General features: G+C 55.5%; 3 protein-coding genes across 3 annotated transcripts; all 3 read left to right on the forward strand.

Annotated features, from left to right (window-relative positions):
• The first annotated feature begins 1,773 nt into the window (after positions 1 to 1,773).
• CSUI_009587 (wd g-beta repeat-containing protein) lies at positions 1,774 to 15,101 on the forward strand. The gene is made up of 13 exons (XM_068069700.1): positions 1,774 to 3,689; positions 4,685 to 4,781; positions 5,372 to 5,435; positions 5,903 to 6,139; positions 6,954 to 7,059; positions 7,608 to 7,663; positions 7,775 to 8,116; positions 8,360 to 8,716; positions 9,126 to 9,220; positions 9,700 to 9,952; positions 10,325 to 11,298; positions 11,587 to 11,959; positions 14,053 to 15,101. Exons 1-11 carry the CDS (start codon positions 3,176 to 3,178, stop codon positions 10,400 to 10,402), a joined length of 2,199 nt encoding a protein of 732 aa, XP_067918322.1. The 5' UTR covers positions 1,774 to 3,175; the 3' UTR covers positions 10,403 to 11,298; positions 11,587 to 11,959; positions 14,053 to 15,101.
• Positions 15,102 to 17,271: 2,170 nt separating this feature from the next.
• CSUI_009588 (uncharacterized protein) lies at positions 17,272 to 19,486 on the forward strand (the record flags this gene model as incomplete). The annotated part of the gene is made up of 3 exons (XM_068069701.1): positions 17,272 to 17,365; positions 17,541 to 17,875; positions 18,472 to 19,486. Coding segments are annotated over exons 1-3 (1,443 nt in total), but the record flags the coding sequence as incomplete, so codon positions are not given.
• CSUI_009589 (uncharacterized protein) lies at positions 17,905 to 18,403 on the forward strand (the record flags this gene model as incomplete). Its single annotated transcript, XM_068069702.1, has 1 exon — positions 17,905 to 18,403. A coding segment is annotated over one exon (342 nt), but the record flags the coding sequence as incomplete, so codon positions are not given.
• Positions 19,487 to 19,489: the final 3 nt, after the last annotated feature.

Raw genomic sequence — 19,489 nt, forward strand, 5'->3', positions numbered from 1 at the left:
TCTTGGGGGTTAGTTCCTTTAAATACGTTCTTGAACCGTGCGGTCCCGAAGTGATCTATGGATCGCTTTGCTTCGCCAATCGTTCTGGGGTCTTTAGATCATCGTGTTCTGGCTTCGATTACTCCATCCGTCTTCTTAGCTTCCTGTTCCGGTCCAATTAAGCCGTAAATTGCCGCTTGGTTTCCTTATCTCGGCATGATCTGGTCGCTCTGCCATCGGTGCGTTCTCACAGCGATCGTCATTCTTAAAAATAGGGCAATATTTGCTGACGATCGAGGCAGGATTGTAANNTATTCGATGACGATCGGGGCAGGATTGTAAAATCCTGACACATGTGGCCAACCATCGCGCTGTCAGGTTGTCAGGCAGCCAGTCTCGGAAAAGAGCTCTTTTCTTTCATCTTTTTCTGGCTTCTTTCGGAAAAAATAAAACCCAGCTTCGCCGTAGAGCTGAAACCAAATCCTGTCACCACTTCTTTGGCCGGTCCCTTTTCAGCAGACGGTGAAACACCTTCAGAGCCCTAGGTATCTAGCGTCGTGGCGAGACTCTAATGTGTTCGCTTTCAGCGCCCAAGGTGTCTCGGGTGTTGTCACGAGGTTCTAGTGTGTCCGCTGAATCAGTTGCTTTGGGATCGCCTTCTTTCCTTTTATTCTTTTTTCCTCTTCTAGGATAATAACTGAAGTCCTTCATGGATCCGGTGAACGGCTTAAGCTAGATCGTGCAGTTGGCGCTACCGGCTGGCGACGAACCAGCGACCTTCTGGCTAACCGCCACACGATGAGCATGGCCAGCACCGCCATTCGGTAAGGTCGAAAATCGTCGGAGGAACAGTTGCTGTCTTCGAAGAAAGGACAGTGGCACCGCCGCGAGCTCCAGTGCGTGATACGACTGGTGTGGCGATATGGATACGAAACTCGTCAATGGAAGATACGATGGAGACGGGTGAACAGACGCCATGGCGGTCGGATGCAGTATTGTCAGGGCGAGTGCCCAGACAATAGACTATTCACTAAGTAGCTTCTAATGTTTTCCTAGCGACCGAGACTTAGCGACGCCCGTCCTCTAGCTTAACTGATTCAGTTGTCGCTTTGTAATAGAGTGCGCGACAGGAGCTTGAAGCGAAAGCGTAATTGCGAATATTCTAAGTGCACTAGATCACCAATCTCAGATCAGGGAATGCCCCGGGTTCTCCGTACAACTCCAACCGCACCCGCACGAGTTGCACGGCGGATCGCCGGAGGTGTCCTGCAAGTTCAGTTAGTGTGGAGTTCACGTCCTTCGGAAGGGGGCGGACATTGTTGTAACGGCTTTGAGTTCGTTTGTTACCCCGAAGCTGGTGTGTGAACTTAGTCCATTGCGCGCTTTTGTGAATTTAATAATTAAGTTATTTCGATTGTTGCGGATCGACTCTCCCGACTGCGGGTCGACGCCGCACAATCGGGATTGCACCTGCTGGTTAGTATTGATAGAGTACTGTGGGAAGTAGTCCCGACTTTCAGAGGAATAGAATATTTTACCCTCAAGTGGTTAGCGTTGGTCAAGTTTAATCTGTGCAGCGGGTTACTCTCCTCGGACACGTCGGCCCAGTAAACGGGAGGTCAACTGCCACACCGCCGAGATCCGACGAAGCTCGCTTAGTCGGGTTCGCTTCGACCGAGCCCTATGGCCCTCGCGGTGCACGGCGAAGCGGAGAGAATCAACGAGCAACACGGTAGAAGCTCCGGCTCGACACCCCTCCTAGTACGACCGCAAAGCGACCGTTTCTGGCATGATGTGACAGGTGGACCTGGCGTGCCGCGGTAGCTTCGAGAACGGCTCCGCAAGTTCGAGTGTCAACCGAGTGCATGGAAACGGGTTACTAGCGACCTCCTCGCCCGGTAGAGACAGCGTTGCAACTCCTCTCAACACGGGAGCGAGCAAACGGGCACCCATTGTCCCGCCGCGAGTGGATCGCCGGGCCCTGGTGGTTGTGTGGGAGCAATCGACGCGTAAAAAAACGCTTTAGAGGCCCGCGAACTCGTGTTCATGAAAATTAGGGCGAAGCAGCGTGTTTGTGATGAAACCCTACCTTTTCCTGTCTGCAGTTAATTCTACATGAGCAGCAAACCGGCGGACCGCCGGCGGTCTCTCGCCGTTTCCTTCTCCTCTCACGCAACGCGTTTGTCTGGCATGCAGTGAATGGTCGCAAGCCAAACACCTGTTTTCTTCTTTCTCGAGTGTTGTACTTGGTCCTCCTCTTGTCGGCAGACGTCCTCTTGCGTCTCTGTAGTGTGTCTAATTTTTTTCTTCGCCTCCTCGCTTCCGGACTGCCCCACATATAGAATCGCGTTCTCCGAACTGCAGTCTCGAGGTGCTTGCGGTCTTATTCTGTCATCTGTAGTATTTCTTTTTCGCTTCATCCACACTCGGGTCGTATTCCCGTCACCTGCGTCCGGTGGTGTCTTACAGACCTTTGTCGGCGATGTGGTTGCGTGTCCGCGGCTCCGGTCTTCCTCACAGCAAATGATGGTCTGAAAGTCCTTTGTTGAGTGCAGGTATGTCGTCTGTGAAGATGGTGGTGTCAGTCGCGGCACTTCGTATGTGAACGGGCAAGTCGGAGATGGCTTGACAGGTCTTATATCACCCCGGTTCGGAGCCTGTGATGCAGACTGGTAGGGAATCTGAGTCTCTCGAGCTGCGTCGGCCGTACGTCTCCGGCGTGTATGGGGATGAGATGAAGTATCTCTTCAGACTGCAGCCTGCGAACCTCAGCATCGTCTACTGCTTCCAGGTGACTCCCACCTCAGCTGTCCACGAATGCTCCCGCAACGCTGCCTTGACATGTTTTCCGAAGATTGGCCACATGCGGTGCTTCAGTCGGCGCCTGCGCATGTTGCTGACACCCTCTTCTTGCGAAATCTTCTCTGAGCTTTCGCTTTGAGGCTGCTTCCGCCTCGTTTCCCCCCCAGGATTCTCTTTCGTGTCTCATTCGTCTGAGGTGCAAACCCCTTGACGGTTGCCTCTTCCACTAGGCTCGGTGTTAGCCCGAGGGACCTTCCTGCAGCCCTTTTCGTTTCCTCGCTCCTTGCTCGTGGGTTTTCTGACACTGTCTTTTCCCGATCGCCCTCGGGAACTGTTTCGTCTTCGTTACCTCGGTACCTCGGTGGAATACTCTCTAGGTCCCTGAGCAGCGATCATGTCGAACCTCCGCTCAGCCACTCTTTGCCACGCGAGCGCGCTCACTGCGACTTCGGCATATCGTCCTCTCTCGCTTTCCCAAGCGGAGCCTTCTTCCCTTCTCCATCCTGCACGTTTTTCTGCCCCCTTCGGCGCTCGTGGCTCTCGCACTCAGCGACTGTTTAAGACGCTTGCTTGTGGAAGGGAAAATGGCGGTGTTGTCTCGTGCGCTTTTATTTCGACTCGCTCGCCAGTATCTCGAGCGCCGCAGGTGGCGACACGCGGCGGGGTGAAGAAGCGAAAAGGAGAGAACAAACGAGCAGCAGAGGCAGCGGGAACGGTACGGGCTGCGCTCGCAGCGGCACGGGGAGGTGAAGATCCAGACGAAGAGAAGCTGGCCCGAGCAGAGATTTCTCGCATGTGTCTGATGGCCGCTGGGACTCGGGTGCATTTTTTGGACTTAGAGAAAGGGGAAATTGTTGCGCACTACAGCGCTATCAAAGATTACGTGAGATGCGTCTCTTGTCGCTCAGGTCAGTTTGTCTCCCACCTAAGTGCTTTACCAGCCGGCCGATTCCAGACTTAGCCGTACCGGGCGGCCTCCGCTGTATGATAAGGAAGCTGAAAGTTGGTTCTTTCCTGATGTAGGTGGTTCAAGGGTTTTTCGGAGGATGTTAGTTTTGCGTCGACAAAATCCTGTTGCCACGCCGATCGGAGTCTTAATATACGAAACTGCGCAGCGTTCTAGGGTGCGATTCCCTGTGTGCACACCTGCATCCACACGTGCACTGGAAAAAATATCTCCGAGAATGAAAAGCGGCACCTCGGACTCGGGCTCTTTGCCTTTTGCAGGAGCAGAAGTGGTGCAATCCCCTTGTGAGCGGAAATCACATCGTGCTAGCTCAGTGTCTGCTGTTGTTATACTGCCGATTGTCTGGTTCTAGCTGGTGTCAGATCCAGTGCGTTGCTGAGACCTTCAGCCATACTCACTGGTGTACCCTACCGTCGGGCTCGGGGTGGCGACACAATCAGGGGGCGTTGTGCGCGCCGGCCTAAAGAAGGTGTACCGCCTTTTTTTCTCGTGACCTGCAACCGCTTCCTTGCTAGGCTACTTATAGATAGGCAAGCCAGAGGAAGAGGGCATGTCTACCGCTTTGTCCAGATAGTGTTGTCTCACACCGTACGTCGGTGAAACTGGCGTGTGTACGCAGCGCGCATGTAGAACGCAAACTGGCTACCCGCGGCCGCATTGGGAATTTGGACCACACTTCTGAGGCGTCCCTTCTTTTGCAAAGGGTCTAGCCTGAATCGCTTCAGAGTCTCCAGCCATGCTTGTAGTAACAGGGAGCGGCATGCGTGCCCCAGACATCCGCACAGTCAAAGGCGGGTGATTGGAAAGCGAGAGGGAGAAACTACTGGAGTTTCCTGAGCGACTTCTTATGTGCAAGCTCACTTATTCACCCGCCGGCTCCTTGCAAAGCGCTGTGCTCTGGATGTTTTCTTTTGTGCGGTTGTGATCCCCTGGCAGATGGGAAGTTGTTTTCGGTGGCTGACGACAGCGGCTTAGTCCAGGTTGTCCAGACAGAGACACGAGACCTCCTGCGTCGGTTCAAAGGTCATACGGGGTGAGTCTTGATTCTTCTAGCCTGCAGTCCATGTTTCTGCCAGAATGGGAGCTATTTCCAAGGAAAACGCACGTAGAAGTGTTCACTTGTGCCACAGCTGGCGGACTGCAGACGTGAGGGCTGTTGGCCGGGGATTTCTCCAGACGGCAGCCTGTAGAGATTCCTCCTGTGTAGCATGTCTCTGGACCGTACACTAGAAGATTGTAGTCATGCGCGCGGCACGCGGTCAGCATTCTCGTGCTACGAGCAGTGTGCATTAAGCCTCCGCGATGACCAGTGTGGGCACCAGAACAGCCTTCTTTTTCTTTGCTGACCCATCAGTGCTTTGGTAGGTAGTTTCTTTTCTTGAGCCGGAAGCCTCCGTGGAACAGCGGCGGTTTGAGGAGTCAGGCTTGCAGGCGCTTGACTTCTGCTATTGAGTGGGTCTGAATTCTGCGAGTCGGATCGAAATGCAAGAAGACCGACGTTCGTTTCTGGGGTTGATGAGCTGCGAGCCCGTCACGGGGACCGTTGATGCCTTAGTGCGTCCTCGTGCTTTTGCCGCCCTCGAATCTCCTGTTAACTTTTTGATGTCATCTCGGACTTCGCAGCCCAGTGCGCAGCTGCTGTTTCTCAGTCGATAAAACCCGGGTCCTTTCGAGTGGCGATGACACGGTGAGTTGCCCCCCAATCTTGAGCTGAGCGTCCCTCAAACCGCTCTATGGTCGTCGCTACTGACGAGTTCCTATCTCGGACGGTAGACCGGCTGCGTCCGGTTCAAGGAGAGATTGCAAGGCGGAACCCTGCGAGCGTTGCCGCTGGACAGGGCGTGTCAGCCCTGCCCTGACGTCGTAGGGCGGACGCCTACGCCTTTGTACCAGGCAAGAGCTCGGCACCGGGTTTTGTGGGAGCCAAGTTTGCGGCTCCATCAAACTCCCTGACTTATCTATAGGTGCACACCGACAAATCTCGAAACTGTGTGGGAGTGTGTTGGAGGCCGTCAGGAGGACAGCATTCCTGTGGCGTGGAAACCTCCTGCCAACTCCCCCGAAGCAAGTGCACGAGGTCTTCCTCTTTTCCCTAACAAGAAGGTGGACTTGTTTTTGCCTTCTGCATGTTTTTCGTGGTCTACCCTTATCCAGACGATCCGGCTGTGGGAGCTGAGCGGCGGGGAGTGCCTGGAGGTATTGAAGGGTCATGAAGACTCTGTCCGCAGTTTGGACGTACCACGGGGACCTCTCTGCTCGTCTGGAGATCTGAACCCGATAACAGGGGAAGCGGAGAGCGCCTCCGCTCTTACTGGGGTTGCGTTCAGCAGCGTGTGTCTCACGGGCAGCTACGACTGCACAGCAAGACTGTGGGATTTGCGTTCTCCGCAGGTATTTCTCCTTCGTACTTGCTCGTTTACGTGTAGTCGGTCCTTCGCGTCGAGATCGGCGGCGTTACCTCGGCACACGCGTCCCGTGTTTCGAGCGCCAACAAATGTGTTCAGTTTAGAGGCGAGGTCACTGGTATTTCTGGCAGCAGTTTTCCAGGAAGCGCATGGCCTACACAGAATTGTCACGCTGCTTCGGATACTTAGCCGCACAGCTGCAGTTCGTCTTGTGGTCTCCATCAAACGTCCGTCTAGCTTCGCATTTCCACACCTTCTGCGTCTTACCTGAGTCGACTGTTTTTAGTCTTACGAACTACAACCTCCGCTGTCTCTGGTCAACTAAGGACACGAGGCACGAGCACAGTCATGTCTGCACCTTGTTTCTTCCACGCTAGAAAGTCATCGCTTTCGCGACAGTCCCGGTCCTGTTTGTTCGCCGTAGAGTTGCGAGTGTCGGGAGATCTGGAGTAACGTTCTGCCATCCCAGGGCCTCACCATCGAGTCTTGGAGACGCTCGCGCACTCATTGTTCCCCGGTTCTCTCATCGTATACCAATCGGGCTGCCCACGGATCGAGGGTGTCACCGGGACGCCGCATCTGTTGGGCTGCCCAGTTGCTAACCTCGTATCAGTGGGTTTCCCTCGCCGTTTCCTTGTCGTTGTATCTTGTAACGAGCTTATCCTCACACTGCGCGAACGTAGGTGGATACCTGCGTGACTGTAGGTGATAACCTGTTTGAGGGTCTGCACGCTGTGGTGTTGGATTCCTCAGGTGACTGCTAGAGTGTGTTCACTGGTTGTGTGTACGCTTGATAACAGAAAAGTTGCTTAACTTTCGAGCACGATAAACCGGTCGAGTTCGTGCGTTTTGTCAACTGTGTCCCGCACGCGCACATGGTTCTCTCCTGTGCCGGCCCCATGGTGAGTACTCTTCTGTGGGTCATTTCCAGGGATTACTTGCATGTTCGACATAGCTCCTGTATATATCTGTTGACGCACAGACTTACGCTTCTTTGGTTTTCCTCTTGTACGAACTCGTGGCCTAGGAGGGGCTGTCAGCGTCCGTTTACAGACGTAGCTGGGAGTGAAGCTGCTTTTTCTCTTCGGCGGTTGTATACGTCATAGCTGCGAGCCTCCGATCAGCTCAGCACGACTAAGGCGAGGACACCGCACACGCGCGGGGCACAGCTGCAGGGAACGCACACTAGTCGCTGCTGACTGTGATTTCGGCGAGACCAGCCCCGCGCCATTCTGATCCATTACAGAGCACGTGCGTACACCGCAGGTGAAGTCGGAGGCGGCACATGGTATCCTCGGCTGGCTGCGGCCTGTGCTAGTGTGTGGATGAGCGAAGGTCTTAAGTATACTTGTGCAGTCTGGGTGTAACTGAGAGTGCGGCCCCGACACGCTTTGTCAAGCGAAACTGGGTGAGGTGCTCCTTACCGATCGCTGGGACATTTTTCGGCTTGACAGGACTTTCTGGAACACTGAAGCAATTTACTCTCCCTTTTTGCACTCAGGAAGAATTTGTAAGTGTAGCAACGTGGCGTAACGCTTTTGCTGGCACAGGTATTTTTCTGCCTTACTGTGCTCTGTACAGCAAGGCCGCTGTGTGATGCTCTTTTACTTGGTCGGTTCAGGTGAAGCTCTGGGATGCCCGTCGGCCCGCTATTCCCGTATGTTCTCTCTCCAGTCACGTGAAAACTGTGACCGGTGCGCAGGCCATCCCTGGACCCGTAGCAGCAGCTGCCGCGCCTCTCCTGCGCGGTCGCACACGGCAGAGGAAACGGGAGGCTTCGTCTGACGTGTCGGATGACCTGGATAAGCAAGAGGGAGAAACTGAAGATGAAAGAGAGGACGATGAGGGTGAAGACGATGACGGAGAAGATGAGGAACTGATACGTGAACGAGAGGAACTCCGGCAAGGTCTTGTTGTGGCGACAGCGTCTCTTGATGCTACTGTCAAGCTAACGTCTTTGAGCGTAAGTCCAATGCCGTTGAATCTGTATATTTGCTTCCCTGTAAGATGCTTCAGGGATTTGGAGTCTGTCTTGTCCGCCGGCAGTTAGTGGGTCAGCCACTCGTGATGGGCCCCTCATTCGGGAGTGCTCAGTTTCGCGATCATTAGCTGCTTTCAGCTGCTACAGGTGTTACACGCGACTCACCCATTCCTCTAACGGCCCAACGTTTCCAGGGCGGATCTATTGCGTTTTTTTTCCCGTCAGAGTCTTCAAGTTCGTCACACATTTGTGTTCGACTCTGACGTGCTGGCCTTCGATTTCGCGCTCGCTCCCTCGCACACGCTTCCTCAGCCGATGCCTTCCCGGATGGCAAGGGGGCGCCATGCCGCGACGTTTTTTGTCGGCATGGCTGATGGATCTTGGACCCTTCGGCAGAGAAGTAATGCCGGGGGAGACGAGGCGGCCTCCTTCTCACAGATGTGGGGAGGGGGGGATATCAGAATTGTCCCCAGTTTTCAGGGAGCGAGAAAAAGAAGAAGATTGCTCTTGAAGATGCGAGCCCATCAAGCACATTACTTCACCAGAGGACGGACGGCGCTACCTTTGCCGGCTGACATTGTGGTGAGTGGGAGCAAGCAAGGGCGGCTGTCGCCGTGGCTCTGCTTTTGCGCAATAACCTTCGGTTATCGTCAGTTCTTTCGTAGCGCGGGGAGCCTGAGGTTGGCCGTCTGGCGTGTGGTGGGTGATACTCCCGGCGCATTCGCTCTTAGTCTTGCAGGTGGACGGAGTGATTGAGAAGCCAGCAGGCGTGTCGAGCCTGTGGGGACAGGATTGCCAAAGGTGAAGAGTCATGCAAAAGCGCAGAGGGCGGGCACGTTGGGTGAGTCCGGATGCGGAGTAGTCTCAAGGCTAGCGACTGAGGTGGGACGCTTCACGCGTGCAGTTCGGCTGTACACTTTTTTCAGTATCGTTTCCCGAAGGCATGGCTACACCTCCGTGTGACGAAGTTGCCGCGGTCTTTCTTTCTCAGGTCGATACCGTACAGGCGAAGCGACTGAACAGACTGGACCGCCTGCTGCGGAGCTTCCAGTATCAGGCGGCGTTGGACGTTTCACTTACCATGTCGTGAGCCTCCCTTCCACGCTTCGGACAGCGATGTTGCTAGCGAAGTCTATTGATATGTCGCGCACACGAACATCGCATGTACTGCGACATACCCTCAAGGCGACATGACAGCCCGGTGGGCTGCTGTGGGCGGCCCACTCTGTAGGGGCTTTCTGTTGGTCTGCGCTCTCGTAATACTGAGTTGGCCAGCGCGGCCAAGTTTCACTGGAGTGAAAGGAAGTTCTTTGGTTCTCGTGTCGTTTCATAAAACCCTTCATGCTCCCGCTGGTGGTGGTCACGGATCGAGACTAGTGTGGGGGTGTGGTTGTTCGAAAAAGAATACCTGGTTCGATCTCGTGTTCTCAAGATCGGGGACCGCCTGTCGTGCAGTGATGAAAGCCATGCCGGGCTACACGCATCGCGGGCAGCACGTGACGGATGAAGAGGCTTTTCTAGAACAGGTTGCTCTGATAGGGCCGTCTTCTGTCTTATCTTCTCAGGACACAACATGTCGTTGCTTTGGTGGCAGAGCTGCTACAGCGGGGTGGCTTGGAGGTCGCCATGCGTGGCCGAGACAGCGCATCTCTTCTGCCCTTGCTGCAGTTTATCTCGAAGAATATCGCCTTCAAAAACGGCACTTACACGCGCCTTGTCTCAGAGATGACTCTGGCGCTTTTGCACGAATGCGAAGGTTGGATCGTTCTTCAGGGTAACGATAAAGAAGTTATGGAATTGGTGAAGCGGATTTGCCAGGTGAGGCAAGAGCGTAGAACACAGCAACTGTCGAACTCTAGCGTGCCTTTTCCAGTGCTTTGTACAGAATGCGAAGGCATACCACTCCGTGAGAGTGTGACAACGCTTGCACTGACCTGTCTGGAGCGGCGGCTCTGGTGGAAGTTCGGCACGGACGTCTCAGTCTGTGCAAGCAAGGGATCTCTCTTTTCGAAGAGAGTGGGGGTTCATCGATGCAGTTTGACTAACTGAGAAGATGCCTGCAGTGTGCACGTTCCCGCTGTTGAGAGAACGTATTGTCCAGGCAAGAAAGCGGCGGTAGTTATTACCCGAGTCGCCGCAAAAAGCTCTCGTGTGTGTGGTCTCGGCGTTTTTCCATCTCTCTGTGTGCAGAAAATCGCATTCGAGCTCAACCAGATTCGACAGATGGACCGGCTCCACAGTCTCCTGGATGCCCTCCTGGCCTCATAGGCAAGCGGAAGATCTGCCCACGGGAATTCGAGAATTCACTCTGGTTTCTCCGGTTGAAAACTGGGCACCTGCTGGCTACAATGCCTTTGTCCGCCCCTATTCCCGAGCTGTCTCCCGGCCCTGTCTCCTGCGTTCGTTTCCACTCCTGAATACCTAAGCGGAATCTGAGCTCAGCTACTGGTGGCACACCGGCAAAAACCACTCGGACTGCGTCTGATCTGGTACCACCGTGGAATGACATCACAGCCGTGTGGTGTACGTTGTCCGCATATCCTGCTGACACAAGAATTGCAGAATGTTTTCTTTCTGAATACCGACTGCTTCCGTTGCATCACATCTGACTGTTTTCTAGTGACCGGTACCTTGAAGGGCCATCAGTCGGGCGTTCAACAGGCTTTGAGTTGGATCAAGTATAAGTAGCGCAACCTCACGGAACGATCCGCTTTTGGTTTTCTGACTGCGCTCGCGGGGTCACCCCGTGTTCTGAAGCACCACGGGACAGTAAGGAGTCTAAGCCCAACCTGATCTGCGCTTCCGCTGGTGTCGGTCTCGTTTGGGGCCGTTGTAGCAGTCGCACCCCAGAGCTGGTGACGGTGTTTCTGCATTGTTGTGATACACCGCAGTTGTTTCTTCGGTGTGAGGAGCACACGTGCAGCTTTCTTAGGTGCGTTAGTTACTACTAGGGAAGTGCCGACAGAGTTGAGGGATTCTAGTATTGACGTAGTCCGGTCATCTCCGAGGCTAGGTTCTTCGGCCGTTTCCTGTGCAAGTACATCGGCGACCTCTAGCGGCACGAGCTGGTGAGGCCCGCAGCCGGGACCATTCCTCGGTAGCCAGCAGACGCCTGTCTGTTGTTCGTGGCAGACGTGCGGATCCAGAAAAGGCCACTAACAAAGGTACGAACCACAGCGGAGGCTGCTGGCACCCAGGCCCTGCCCAGCAGCAGCGGAGTCTCTGCGTTCCCCCGCACAGTCGGTACAGCTGCTGCACCGAGTTCTGTCGCTACAGATGGGGAGTGCCCGTGCCTCCGTCCGTACGTCTCGAGGTTTTGTTTATCCTCTTTTTGACGGGCGGAGCGGTTACTGTGTACGGCGGGGCAGCTAAGAGATACTCGTTTTCGAGATGCAGACGACACCTGCAACAGTCTGATGCCTGAGTAGGGGCGCCGGTGCTTTCCCCAATAGGTACTACCGTCCACGGGAAGCCTGGAGTAAAAGGTCGCCGTCGAGACACGGGTGATGTGATCGACATCAGCCAGTGGATGCCAATACGTCGTCCAGCACGCGAAAGGCGTGGGGAGTTCTTTGACGTGCGGACCGTGAGCCAGAAGGAACCCACGATGCACAGGGGTATTCACAGCCGTGTACAGGGACACAACCAGGGACGAAGATCAACACGTTCTGTCCCGACCCGCTTTGGGATGCAGTGCAGCAGCCTGACTAAGAAAGGCAGTCGCAGTTGAGCCAGAAGAGGAGCATGCTGCCGCATCACGGAGTTACCAGAGCCACTTCACCTGTTCGAAGACATCTGACAAGGCCGGCGGGATTCCGATGAAAGGTACAGAAGCTCTGCAACACTGTGAACCTCTCTAACGGCACAGGTGGTTGCACACACACTCAGCCCGCAGGACCACATCCAGAAAAGCGTGCAGTTTATTTCTACCAGTCTGCTCGGGCACCAGTTTCAGATCGACACTGCGTTGACCCGCCACCATGACCACTGCAGCACAATCATGGCTGACCAGACAGTCCAGTGCCAGACACTAAGCCACGCACCCGTACCTTTCCCGCTCGTCAGCCCTTCTGGTACCGATGTGGCCATGATGCCAGTCACTACCGGATCTCTTCGCGAAGCACGAAAGGACGTCCGGCTAATTCGCCGGAAGATTCCGGAGCGGGCAAGAGAAGATGGAGGCATAACCGGCTGACAGTCCTCAGTGCTTTCTGTTCCTACACAGCTGTGAATCCCGCGGCTTTGGAACGCAGTTCCTTGACGTCGCCGAGCATATCTCTTTCGTCTGCAAGTAGCGTCCAGGTGTCCTCGGGTCTGAGAGACCGCCATTCCACCTTTCGCCAAAGGTCTAGCCGATCCCACCAGTCCAGCGGAGCTAGGACTGGAGAACTGTTCAAACGCCTCGTGTTCATTTGCTGAGCTTTCGACTCCTGGGTTTTCGCCCTCGGCGCGCCAGTGGGTCCCGGTCTCTCCTGGTCTGTGAAGTTCCTTTTCCTTCTCGGCTCGGTTCTCTACGTGGTCCGGTGTGATTTTCTTCAGTGCCTTCTCCCTCTTCTTTTGTATTGTATGACGCGGGTGCTTCTCGCTGTGGATGTACGTCGTGTTCTTCACCGAATGAGTCACATTCTTTTCCTGTTCCGGCTGTCTCCATTTCAAGGGGGCTTCCGAGCAACTGGCCTGCGCTGCCGTAACTTCTCTCAGCAGTTTCTGTTGTAGTGTCCTGCGCTGCTTGAGCCCTTCCCCTTCTTGGGCGTGCGTGCGCTGTGCCTCGTGTTGCGGATTGACATGGTCTCTGGTCCCCTTCTGCGCATGAGTCTTTCGCTCACGATCCCATGCTTCATTCTTGCATCCCAGCAGGCACGGCGGTCCTTCCTCCCTTCCTTGGCTCTCTGAAACGACTGCACCCTCCCCTTTCTTCCTGTGCTGTCGGAGCTGCACCATTCGTCCGCCCGGTGACGAACTAGACTCAATCCGTTCATCCGGACTGTGTAATGAGTTCGCCAGTTGGCCTTTCTTCTCACAACCCGTAACGACCTGCACTCCAGTTTTTCTCGCCAGCTGTTCTTGAAGCCTCTTCGCTGGTCTGCTTTCGCTTCCAACATATGCCTCGGCTCCGCGCTCGAAAACTCCCTCTCGCCCTCTTTCTGCTAGGGACGTCTGTTGGCGGCCACGGATGGGCACAAGAAGGCGCTCAGAGAGGCACGGGAACCCGGATCTCTTCGGTCCTCTCATGTCTCCCCGGTCGTCATGCTCGATCTCCTTCGCCGCTCGAGTTTGTGGGCCTCCCTCTTCCGTGCTTTCCCTCAGGTGTCCCGATTTCCCAATGCACTGTAGTCCGGTCTCTGACCTAACACATCCAGACGGTGCGATCTCTGGGGGACCACCACCACACGTCAGGTCAGCAGCCTCGCTTTGTCTTTCCCGTCCCCGGTACAGAGTCGCGAGTATCCGCGTTCTTGCACCTTCACAGCAACCTACATTCTGCCCTTCTCTTCCTCCCGCCTTGCCGGTGTCTTCATCCCGCAGGAGACAGCCGGTTAGCTGGGAGGCCCTCCGTTCCCCGATTTCCGTCTTAGCCTCCAGCAGAAGCCACCTGTCTCTTGAAGAAGTCTTGCTGACCAGTGGCGAACCTAGATATGAAATGACCCGGCTCGGTGCTGCGGGACAGAAAGCTCCCTTTTTCCCGGAGAAACTGTGACCTGTGGTGGTATCGGAGAGCTGGTTTCGGCTCATCGGAGCACAAAATACTACGACCTCCGTTCCCTTCTTTGTCAGCTTTTGATTGTAGCTTGCCGTGTCGTCCCTTGGCACTCCGCATGTCTCCTCGGTTTCCACACTTGCAGTCCGCACTGTGTCCGTTATCGATTTCCGCTGCCACAAGTCATGCTTCTCGTGCGTCCGCTTTTGCTCCACTTCAGATTCCTTTGCTCGCCGAGCCTGCCTTCGCAGTTCTGCTGTTTTCCCGTCCTCTGTCATGCTGTCGGTGCTTCTGGAGCGCTCCTGGACTCCGCCTACGATGCCTCCTTTTGAATTCCGGCATGATGGTGCATTTGGTGATCTCCTGACTGCAGCTGCAAATAGTTGACCAGGGCGCCGCTTTGATCGTCCTATCCGGCTATTTTGCTCCTTGTTTGGAGACTGGCCGTAGAGAGGATGGGACTGGTAGGCCTTCTGGTCGGACTCTTCACCAACAGAACCTGCTCCGTCTGGAGTCTCCCGACGCTGGCTCATCGTTAGTGTGAAGGACCAGTCAGCGAATGACTGGGGCTGTGCAACAGAGAGACGTAAGTCACGTTTATCCTTACCAACAGAGAACCAGCTTCCGGTGCTCTCATCGTCAGTGGAGGGGGTAGAGAGCCAGCCGTCCGGCGTCTCAATTCTAGCATAGTTGCCGGTATCCTCGTCGTGGTTCGCGAAAACATTGTACCAGAACCCGCTGGTAAGCGTGCCATCTTCAGTTGCGGTGCGCTGACGACACGCTCGCCTCTCTGCGACATCCACGAAGCTGCCACCGTCAGGGGCAGAATCTACGGATGGGTGATGCCCGTGACGGTGATTCAGATTGCCTAACCCTCTGACAGCGGGCTCTGACCTAAGAGCTGGGTTATTCGCCCTATGACAGAGCAAATACTCACGAAACCGGGGTGCCATGGTACGGGACTTGTAGTGAGGCTGGCGGTTTCCCTGATGCAGCGGTGATATCACAGAGCGGGGCTCTACAACTGCAGGCGGCCGTACTGTAAGAAAGCGCCTGGTCGTAACTTCGTTCTCCAGACCAACGAGTATCCGTCTTTCCTGTTTCTCTGGTAGCGAGCACGTCCTTCTCCTGCTGTCTTCTGCGATTTCCTTGAGTCCGCCCACCTGCGACCAAAGCGCAGCTGCACTCGCAGCCCCGCCTTTGTCACTCCGCAATGTCCCCTCTACATGCCTCATGTTCCCAGCTGGACAGGCTTTTGGTGTAAAGAAGAAACCACTTGCCCCTGTGATGTTGCGAACAGAGGTCCTGCGGCCCTTGCGGTAGCCAGCATGTGACTTTATATCTGCCGGATCGTTCTCTTCGACTGCGTTACTGCGCTCACAAGAGACTCGCTCCTGTTCTGCCCCGCAGATCCACTCAGTCCGGCATAGCGCACATCGGCGTGTATACAGCTCATACGTTCTTCCCTCAGCGCCGTTCTGCGCCACCTCCCCTTTATCTCGTGTCGCCCCGCGCTGGAGTGAAAACTGCGATACTCGGTCGTTTTCCGTTGTATCTTCAGTCGGCTCCTGCCCCTTCCTGCGGCTGACAGCGTATCGCCCGTCTTGCCGACCACGGAAAATTCTCTCCTGTTCACTTCGTTCAGACTGCTGACGAGCGCTCTTCTGATTCCCCAATTGCCGATGGGGGCTGACACAAGAACCTGATTTCACACCTTGTCTTCTAGCTGCTAGCTGTAGTTTATCGGATACGTCACCGTCCTGCGCCTCTTGTGGTACCGTGGCTCGCGGACCGCCTGCTGCAGTTTCCTCCTCTTCACACGGTTTCTGACTGCCGTCTGGTGGTTCTCGGTTGCGACTCCTCCACTGAGCAGGATCTAACACAGCCGGCGGCCACCGTGTGGGCAGAGACTGTCTTTTTTGGAGATCATTAGAGAAAAGCAAAGAAAAAAGAGGAAAATCGAGCCCCCTGGAGTGACTCTTTGGTCTAGTGCTGCGTCCGAAGGAGACGTCCGGGAACTGCTGAAAGGGGTAAAACGCTTTCAGACAGCTGCCGTGGTGCGCGGCGGCACTCGCAGACCGTCTGGTGGCAGACATATGAGACGTCGGCTTTGGACGTGGTGAACCACAAAAGCCGCTTCTGCTGTACGGTGCTCTTTTCGTTGTTCGCCACGGGCCGGCTGCATCACCTGTGAACTCGACAGAAAAAAAGTTATCGCGCTCAACGGCAGAGACGGAGCTCTGAAAGAGGCAGCGGTCTCCGTTGCTTCTTGTCTCTTCTTCAGCGGGCCTAGCCCTATGACCAACAAAGTCGCGACTGTCCGCCGTGAAGGCCCCGGGAGAAGGGTAGAAATTCGGAGGAGAGTGAGAAAGAATCCAGTCTCTGACGTCCCCAGAGGAAGCACCGTCTGTAGAGGGTGTACCGGCGCGAAAGTCACCGAGGCTGAGTTCCCTCCCCGAAGGGTTCGAAGGCGGATCCTGTTCGAATTCGCAGTCTGGATGCGCTTTCTGTCGCTTCCGAGAACCGGCACTTGGCTGTCCTTCACACAGTAAGCTCTGTTCATCGAGGTAATCTGGGTCAAGGTAGTCCTCCTCGTCAGACGAAGGCTGTTCTAGAAGACCGCTTGCCAGTGAGCTGTCGTCGTCTTCGGATGCTGGCACCACACCGGTGAATTCCACTGCTTCGAGGCCAACGGAAAGGTTCTCGAACGCGTCGTCTTCGGTTTCGCTTGCTTGGTCCCGACTAGACAACACCATCACTGAGTTCTCTTCCGAGTGTACCTTTTCTCCAGCGAGAAAGGGAGGACTTTGTGCGGGCGATACTCCGGAAGGAGGATCCCTCTCTGTCTGATTGTGGTGAGCAGCTGACAGGCTGAACTCCGCCAGATACTTTTTGTCGTCAACGTCACACCCCAAGAGAGTTCGCAGGCGCTCTTCTGTACAGTAAAACCTAAAGCTTCGCGCCTTGCTGGCACTACCAAACTTCTCTGCTTCCCTCTGTCCTGACTGATCTGGCACACCGCATTCGCGCGCGCTTCGTCTTCGCGCGTACTCCGTATTTTCGCCCCCAGCACAGCGTGGCGCCATCGTGCAGCTCACTTGAAACTGTGTCACCGAAACCTGGCTGGGTAAAGCAATCTGACTCTCGGGGGCACCTCATTGTCACTCCCGCACGATCAGCTAGGTCTCGTGTCGCCATCAGGATCGGTGTCGACTCCGCTGCCGAATAGATTCAGTTGCTGGGGACGGGACGTTTGCTTGGGCTGAAGCTGTGCCAGAAGCCCTTTCTGCTCTAACTAAGCTCTGTAAGTTTGCCATCAGCCAAAGCATTGGGGCGGTCTTCGCCTTGAGGGATGCGTCCAGAGCGGTTTCCACGCACATGCGCCAGGGTGTTGGTTTTCCCGGAGCCTGCGCCTCTGGTTGATTGTTACTTTTTATAGGATGAGGCCGGAAGGAGGAAGGCACAGCAAGAAAGAAGTGCCGCCACGGCTTGTTGAGGCTGCCCGCCGCCAAGGAGAAACCGTTAGTTGGCGCGTGAGTTGAGCGAACCCGCCCATGCGGCCCCGCTTCTTTGCATTGCCCAGTGACCATGGACGCACTTACGATATCCTCACAGGGAGACGGTGAGAAACGAGAAGATGGACAAACGACTGGAAGTTGTTAGGCCAGTACCCAGCTAGTAGCACGGGCAGCAAGAAGTGGAATCCAGCGGCGGCGCGGCAAACCTGATCAGCCGGGGACAGTACAGCCCGGGCACAAGTGCTGTCACGCGCAGAACGCGCATCACATTGGCTTCCTGGAACCGCGACACCTGATGACTCTTCTGGGCGTGGCCAAGTGTGTCCCCGTGCCGCCCGTCGTCAATTCACTTCGGGAGTTTCGCAAATCGCAGTGTTTTGCCCCTGGTCACATCCCCGCTGACGAGGGAACCCAACGGCCGTCGTCTGCTCTGATAAGTGCAGGGACGCAGACACACGCGTACACGGCACAGGTCCTGCCTAGCGAAATGCCTACTGGCCTCTCAAGGCATCAGGAGCGCGTCAGGTGAATTTCATGACCGAGTCTCCACGATACTCGTCGGCCAGGGGGGACAGAGGTGCCAGTCTCGAGTAGGCAGCAACTATCCCAGCCCAGCGACTAGCCCTGCTCCAAGCGGCCTTCGGGAAAGTCGACAAGCTTCCTTGCATGGAAGCCGAGTGACGTTCCGGGGTGTACCGCTCCTATGTGTTGCTCGGAACATACGCAGGCAGCAGCTCGCAGTTAGCTCCCGGGGTCTGACAGCAAGGCTGACCGGCGACCGCGGACTGCACTTTCGAGGCCTCGAGCAAACCCGACCCTCGCCAGGCTGCACACCCTGGGAAAAACTCCATTTGGACTTCACATTTGTCATTCTCTCTCCTGTGGCTTGTTCGTAAAAGTCGCGAACTGCCTTTGGAAAGTTCTCTTTCGTACTCCAACCCCAGGAGAGAGATTTTTTGTTCAGTCCCCACGATGGCTCGCTCTATCTTGTTGGCTGTGCTCGGGGCTTTTCTGGTAGCATCTACTGTCCCGTTAGATGCTGCTTACCAGGCTCGTCCACTCCCCCTCTCTACCCAGCGAGTGCAGCCACTTCCCTTGCCGAGTTTGTCATCTGGTGCAAGTCGCGTAGGCCCGATTCCGGTTCGTCCCGCTCATTCTCGGACCGGACAACCGTCCGTTCCTCAGGCTCCAGGGATTTCTCCCACTCCCGAAAACCGTCTTCGGGGAAGCCAGCAGGGCATTCAAGAGAGTCATCAGGCACCCTTCTTGCACACCTCTCAAGACGATGGTACAATGAGTCAGCCACCGGAGGAAAGACCCGAGGCAGTAAGGGTAACAGAGGTTAAAGTTGTTGAGGAGAAAAGGCAGCATCCACCTGCACCGGGCGCAACGCTCTTGAGCGCGGACAAAGCGGCTGAGATTTCTCTTGACGAGACTCTAAAACAGCAGCAGAAAACACGAGAAGAGCTGGAGAAACTGCAGCGCGATGACCAGTCGGGGGTTCAAGAGCAGAAGGGCCCACTGAATGACGCCCAGCAAAAGTGGCAGGAAGCTGTCGAGAATGAGGCTCGAGACTCTGGGTCGCATCAGGAGGCTGAAGCTTCTTTAGCACTGAAAGAGCTTATCCGGAAGAGCGCGGAGCAGGAGCGCCAGAGCGTGCTTGCGGGTGCTGGAGCCCAAGTGACCCCAGCACCAGTCCAAACACCAGAGCCACAAACCCAGTCCTCGCTCAATCAGAGGAGCCCACCATCCGACGATTCCGATGACGTCTGCAAGGGCCTCGAAGTAACGACGACGAAAATGAGCAGTGCACCGCTGGCAATTCTCTACTATTTCAATCCTGACTCAGTCATCCATTTTCACTCTCTTTCTCTTATCCTCCCAGACGGCAAGACATTCCTATCCGACGTCAGGGCCGTTGTCCGAGACGCACCCCCGACCGATGAGAATCCCTTTCCGAAGTCGGTCGCACACCTCTCGGGAGGGTACAAGCTCACTCTAAGTTTGGAAGGTGTGAAACTAGAAGACCACGAAGGCAGCGAGATTGCTAGTTGGGAAGCGGAGACCGTACTGCACCCTATTATTCTTGAGGAGGTCTCCATCCGTGACGCCGCGGCTATTGCGCCGGCGTCGAGCGGA

This window comes from Cystoisospora suis (assembly GCF_002600585.1).
Source record: "Cystoisospora suis strain Wien I chromosome Unknown contig_5797, whole genome shotgun sequence".
Taxonomy (NCBI): domain Eukaryota; phylum Apicomplexa; class Conoidasida; order Eucoccidiorida; family Sarcocystidae; genus Cystoisospora; species Cystoisospora suis.

Bases quoted from the DNA above. Each gene is read 5' to 3' on its own strand.
- CSUI_009587 (XM_068069700.1), top strand. From the start codon at position 3,176: ATGTCGAACCTCCGCTCAGCCACTCTTTGCCACGCGAGCGCGCTCACT. The intron at 3,690-4,684 runs GTCAGTTTGTCT...ATCCCCTGGCAG, and splicing joins ATGCGTCTCTTGTCGCTCAG to ATGGGAAGTTGTTTTCGGTG. The intron at 6,140-6,953 runs GTATTTCTCCTT...GCTTGATAACAG, and splicing joins GGGATTTGCGTTCTCCGCAG to AAAAGTTGCTTAACTTTCGA.